The 6000-nt window shown below is 38.5% G+C and overlaps 1 protein-coding gene across 2 annotated transcripts in view; it reads left to right on the forward strand.

Moving 5' to 3' along the window:
* The window catches only part of DOCK10 (dedicator of cytokinesis 10), a 137629-nt gene that overhangs the window by 107696 nt on the left and 23933 nt on the right, over positions 1 to 6000 (forward strand). For both annotated transcript variants that reach the window (XM_006906662.3, XM_006906663.3), the window contains exons 41-45: positions 1269 to 1381; positions 2985 to 3122; positions 3781 to 3963; positions 4496 to 4606; positions 5589 to 5804. In XM_006906662.3, the coding sequence (XP_006906724.1) occupies positions 1269 to 1381; positions 2985 to 3122; positions 3781 to 3963; positions 4496 to 4606; positions 5589 to 5804 (761 nt within the window). The remainder of the gene's footprint in view (positions 1 to 1268; positions 1382 to 2984; positions 3123 to 3780; positions 3964 to 4495; positions 4607 to 5588; positions 5805 to 6000) is intronic.

The raw sequence follows: 6000 nt of genomic DNA on the forward strand, positions 1-6000 counted from the left end.
CAGATGGTTATCAGTTTTTCTCTAAATGTGTATAAGACATGGAATGCATTATAATATTTCAGAAATATAGAGAATACTGTCGTGCCACTGAGAACACTGCTTTTCAGGCTTGCCGTAGCCTGGAGAGTTTTTCTTAGGGAAAAGAACCACCAGGAAGTGGTTTGAATATGCAGTGTCCTTATGAGGAAGAAAGGGGAAAAGCAAACTCTCAATATAATACGTTTAGTGTAGCTCCTCTGGGAAAAATAATGGCTTTTGGTATCATGAGGGTTATGTGGGTCTCCCTCAACCATATTTTTACTGCCTGCTCTGTGGGAAGAGGAGAAAGTTGTCTATGTCCTAGAAGTAGTAAGCATGAGATCTTAAATCCAGTGATGCCCACATTCCAGCTGTGAATGAGGAAAGAACAGGAGCCAGGGTCTTGTATCATGTAAATGGACACACGGCCACAGTTTGCCGTTTAAAGGTATATGCCTTATCCTGTAAATACATTTAGTGGCTTTTTGAGGACGTTAATACAAACTTCCCACTGAGATTGTACATTGGTCTATTAGCCTGGGAACCTAAAACTTGACCCAGACTGATTATGGAAGAAACATGAATCTGTCAATGGCTAAGACAATGGAAAAAATGTAAGAAATAGTAGAAATCAACCACTCAGGTTTTTGAAATCTCTACAGCTGACATGCAAAAAGGGCACACGCACTGTCTTAGTTCAAGGTGCTACAATAAGACACCATAGACTGGGCAACTTAAACGACATTTATTTCCCACAGTTCTAAAGGCTGAGAGGTCCAAGATCAAGGTGCCAACAGATTTGATGTCTGGCGAGGACCCACTTCCTGGACAGCAGATGTCTGCATTCTTGCTGTGTCCTCACATGATGGAGAGAGAGAGAGAGAGAGAGAGAGAGATGGCTTTTCTGGCATCTCTTCATATAAAGGCACTAACCACATTGATGAGGGTTCCACTCTCAAGACCTAATTACCTCTCAAAAACCCCAGGTCCAAATACTATCACATTGAGATTCACACCAACAAATGAATTTGGATGACTCAGACATTTAATCTTTAGCATCCACTAAAGACTCTGTCTAGCGTTTTTGATTCAGCCAATAAAGAAGTTGAACCAAACAAAAGCACTTTAATTTAATAAATTATTTATCAAAACAGCAGTAAACACTGAAAATGTTGTAATAGAAGAAAGTCCTTTACAGGATACGAAGAGTTGCTTTAGATGTTTATGCATGCTCCACTTTGTATTTTTAGGCAACTCCAATGAAATAGACATTGTGCACCATGTGGACACAGAGGCCAATGTAGCTACAGAGGTTTGCCTTACTATTCTAGACCTGCTGTCCCTCTTCACTCAGATTCACCATGTGAGTATGAACCTGACATCCGCAACATGATAAAATGCAAGGTAGAAAAGTCATGTGAAGTCAAGAGACCATTTTTTGAAATATTTCATAAAATCAATAACATAAATCAACCTAAGTGTGAGTGGGAAACGTGGTAAAGGTGAGATTAAGATTTTATCAGAAATTAACTAATGCTAGATTGATATATGCACATGTATATTTCACCACTGTCAAGTAATAGACACGCTTTCTTCCTAAAATCTCCTACTTCACTGTCAGGCAAGCTGGACTGAGTGAGAATGTAACTCCACTTTTTCATTCTCAAAGGGAATTTGAGAATGAAAAGAGCTAGATCTTTTATAGAGCTAGATCCAATAGACTAATAATGTTGAGTGTCTTTTCATGTGATTATTTGCCATCTGGATATCTTTCGTGAAGTAATACCACTACATACTATTAGAATGGCTAAATTTAAGAAGACTGACCATTCCAAGTTTTCGCAAAGATATGGAGAAGCTGGAACTCTCATTTACTCATGGTTGGAATGCAAAATGGTAAAAACACATTGGAAAACAGTATGTCAGTGTAAAAAGTTAGACATACATCAATCATGTGACCCACCATTTATTTACCCAGGAGAAATAAAAGCATTTGTGTACTCAAAGCTTTGCATGAAAATATTTACAGTAGCTATTTTTTTAATAATTAAATGCTGGAAATAACCCAAATTATATAAACAGGTTAATGGATTCTTTAAAATGGTGTTATATCTATATAAGAGGATACTGCTCAGTCATGCTCAGTGAAGGAAGCCAAACAAAAGAGCATATACTATATGGTTCTATTTATATAATATTGTATAAAATGCGAAGTGTAGAAACTGTATTTCAATTATACCTCAATAAAGCTATTAAAAACATTAGCTCAACCTAATGAGCTTACAGATGTTAAAGTTCCAACTAGGAAAAGTCGAATCTGTTGAATAAAGTCTACACCAAACACAATGAGTAAACCAAGAAAGCACTGTGGTAGAAAAAGCAAAGACCATATTTTAATTCTTTATTGCGTAATGGAAATGTCACTCAAATCGCATGCATCTCACAGGCTTTCCCAATGCCTATGAGGCCCTGCCTGTCTGTGACCTCATCTCCTACCTCTCTCCTGCCCCCGCCCCACCCACCATGCTCAGGCTACTCTGCTCTTTTTTTTTTTTCAACCATGAACTCACAAGCTTCTTTTCAGCTCAAGTCCCTGGTACCAGCTCTTTCTCCCTCCTTGGATAATCCTCCCAGATCTATCCATGTCATACTTCTTCAGCTCACATGTCAATTCATCCTTTGGAGAAGTCTTAACTAACTACCCTATGTAAAGTAATGCTACCCTCAAAGCAATTACTTTTTATCATATCATATCATTCTACCCTATTTTTTTTTTACTTAGTACTTTTCTTCAATCACTGCTTTGTAGGTTTTACTGGGAACATAAACCTTATCTTTTCATTTAGCACTTTATTTCCAGCACCCAGAATTGTGCTTACCACAGTATAAGTTCACGATGAATATCTTTTGAAAGAACACGAGTATCCTTTCACTCATCCTAAATAACTTCTGTGTTAAAATTCCAGAGGCAACTCCAACAATCTGAATGTCAAAATTCATTGATGAAAAGGGTCTTTGATACCTACATGCTCTTCTTCCAAGTCAACCAGTCAGCCACAGCACTGAAGCATGTGTTTGCTTCCCTGAGACTGTTTGTATGCAAGGTAAGGGTGCTTTAGGTTCCAGCAAAAGCTCCGTGAAGGATGCTAATAAATGCACTTACACCTTTTGGTATGGAGGACAGAAGGTTTGTTTTCTTCTATTTTGCTTTATTGACTTTTATTAAACTATTTAATGGGTTTTATTAAACTATTTGATTCATGGTCTCAAAATAAGTTCACAGTCTTGACAGCCTATCGACTTGGATATAAAAATGGAATAAAATTAGCATTCGACTGTCAGTTCTTTGGGTTCTCAGTATTTGTGGCAGACATTTAGGTAAAATGCACATGAACTGTGATATCCATTCAGGTTCCACATTAAAGTGGATAGAGCTGTCGCCCTTGAGTAACTCCGGTTTTTACAACGTTGGGTGAATAGAAAACCTTTCGAAGCTCTCACTCCATTCTCTTGGGCTGTCATCAGTTACTGATGCAAAGGATACTCATAATATAGAAAACGTTTATTTCCAGAAAAAAAAAATACTAACATAGACCTTAACAAATAAAATTATATGCTCTTCCACTTGCAAATGGAAGAAAAAAAAACTTGGTTTAAAGAAAAAGAAAAAAGAAGGGTTTCGTTCTAAGGAATTTTAAAATATGAGAATGAACAGAGCCAAATAAAGGAATGTTGCTCACTTCGGCGCCTCCGTTTCCACAGTTTCCCGCAGCGTTCTTTCAAGGGCCTGCTGACCTGTGTGGATCATTCTGCTACGAAGTCCTAAAATGCTGTAACCACAGGTCACGGTCAACCCAGACAGAAGCATCGGCACTTCTATACTTTTTCATGAGGAAGAATTTTGAATTTAATAAGCAGAAGTCAATTGTCCGATCCCACCTACAGGTACGTGCTGCCAATTTTCATTCATGCCGTCGTTAAAACCACTCCTCTGTGTCAACACTGACAAAAGACTGCTGTCCCCAGGACAACCAGTTCCCAATGCCTCTGCCGGAGTCTTCTTTAAAGATGCCCCTCACACTCAGTTCACATTCATAGGAAGAGGGCAGCTGGGCAGAAATCAGTGAAGCCCATAACTCCATCCATATTTTTTCTTCTGCCAGGGAATAGAATTATACAGAACACACAGCTCAAGAAACCATCACTTTCTCTAAGATGCCAAATCCCACCAGATTCTAAATGCATAAATTTCTTTTTTCGAGGTATCCTAAGATTTCTGCAACCTTTCTTAAGTATTTCAGACTATAAGAAAAGCCCTAGATTACATGGCCTTCTAAAGATTTAATACATAAAGATGTCATTCATTGGGCCGATGGAGAGAAATTAATGATACATTCACCCAAGCCAATGGATTTCTTTAAAACTCCTGTTTCTGAGCTACTTATTATTGAAGTTTCATTTTTCTTTTCTCTTCCAGCTCATCAAGGCTGTAAGCCAGTTAATAGCCGATGCTGGGATTGGAGGCTCTCGGTTTCAACATTCCCTTGCAATTACCAATAATTTTGCTAATGGAGACAAGCAAATGAAAGTAAGAAATGCTTTGTGGGCTTTTTTGAAAAATTAAGAATGAACTAAATTCGATTTTTTGTGAGGTATCTGAATCAATGCAAATAATTCAACATCATGTTTCTAAAGACTTTGTGTATTTACACTGAGTTTGCTTCTTTGAACTGATAATCAACTCATACTTTCAGCGTGCAACCTGTCGTGGAATTTCCAAGATGTGTAGTTGAATGGTGTGTAACAAGAAAACTGGCCACAAATATCCAGAAACGTAGTGATTCTTTCGTAATCTCGTTCTTGGCCAAATTTATCTTATCTTTCTTTTAGAACTTTATAAAGACTTCTCCTTTAGTCAGTATACTGAAAAGTCTAAGTGTAGAGCCTGACTTCTTTAGCATGGCTAAACCCAGTGATCAAAATGTTTTCAGATCCTCTCCGCTTACTGCCTCTATTTTTGCCCGTCTCAGTTCAGCTTTACTCTTTGTCTATCTCACGTACAGGCTTCCCCATGAGCTGACTCTCTCAAAAATTCTAAGGACACTAGGAGTATTCTATGAGTGAAAAAAGCACCTTATTCTATAGTGCCAATTAAAGTCCCAGAACTGAATCTTTTACTTCAACTTGGTGTCATTTACCCATCCCTAAACCAATCACTGAGGGATCAAAGAATATGATTGGCCAGGCCAGTATCATGTGCCACCCCTGGTGCCTGGGAATGAAGTAGACCCATTCAAATCACATGAGCCAGAGAGGAGAGCCTCTCAAAGGACAATCAGGATGCTATTACTGGAACAAGGTGGGCTAGAAGATGAAAGAAAGGATTCTATTACAAGTCTTACTTTTAAATGTGTATAATCACAATCACAATACATAGAATGCATAGATAAAGAACATACACATTTATGAACGGCATATAGGATGCACCAAACTGTGATGCCAAGCCATAATTAACAGCCTAACTTATGAATTCTAAACAGATAATGACCCAGGCTCTCTCTTTTCCAAAGAACAGCAATTTCCCAGCAGAGGTGAAAGATCTGACTAAACGTATAAGGACTGTTCTGATGGCCACGGCTCAGATGAAGGAGCATGAGAAGGACCCCGAGATGCTGGTGGACCTCCAGTATAGCCTGGCAAACTCCTATGCGAGCACCCCCGAGCTACGGAGGACCTGGCTGGAAAGCATGGCCAAGATTCACGCAAGAAATGGAGACTTGTCCGAGGTGCTTAGCAAAAGCCGTCATTCTCCATTTCATTGTTCCTTGTGTCAGGACAATTGGATTTTCATTTATAGCATGAATATAAAAAGTTACCGTTAATCTAGATGTGACCTAATTATATATTATGGGCATTAAATTTGCACGTGGGAATCAAGGCTGCCTGACTCCACATAAATGAAATCAAATAAAGGCCAGAATC

Source organism: Pteropus alecto, unplaced genomic scaffold, assembly GCF_000325575.1.
Source record: "Pteropus alecto unplaced genomic scaffold, ASM32557v1 scaffold110, whole genome shotgun sequence".
NCBI classification, from domain to species: domain Eukaryota; kingdom Metazoa; phylum Chordata; class Mammalia; order Chiroptera; family Pteropodidae; genus Pteropus; species Pteropus alecto.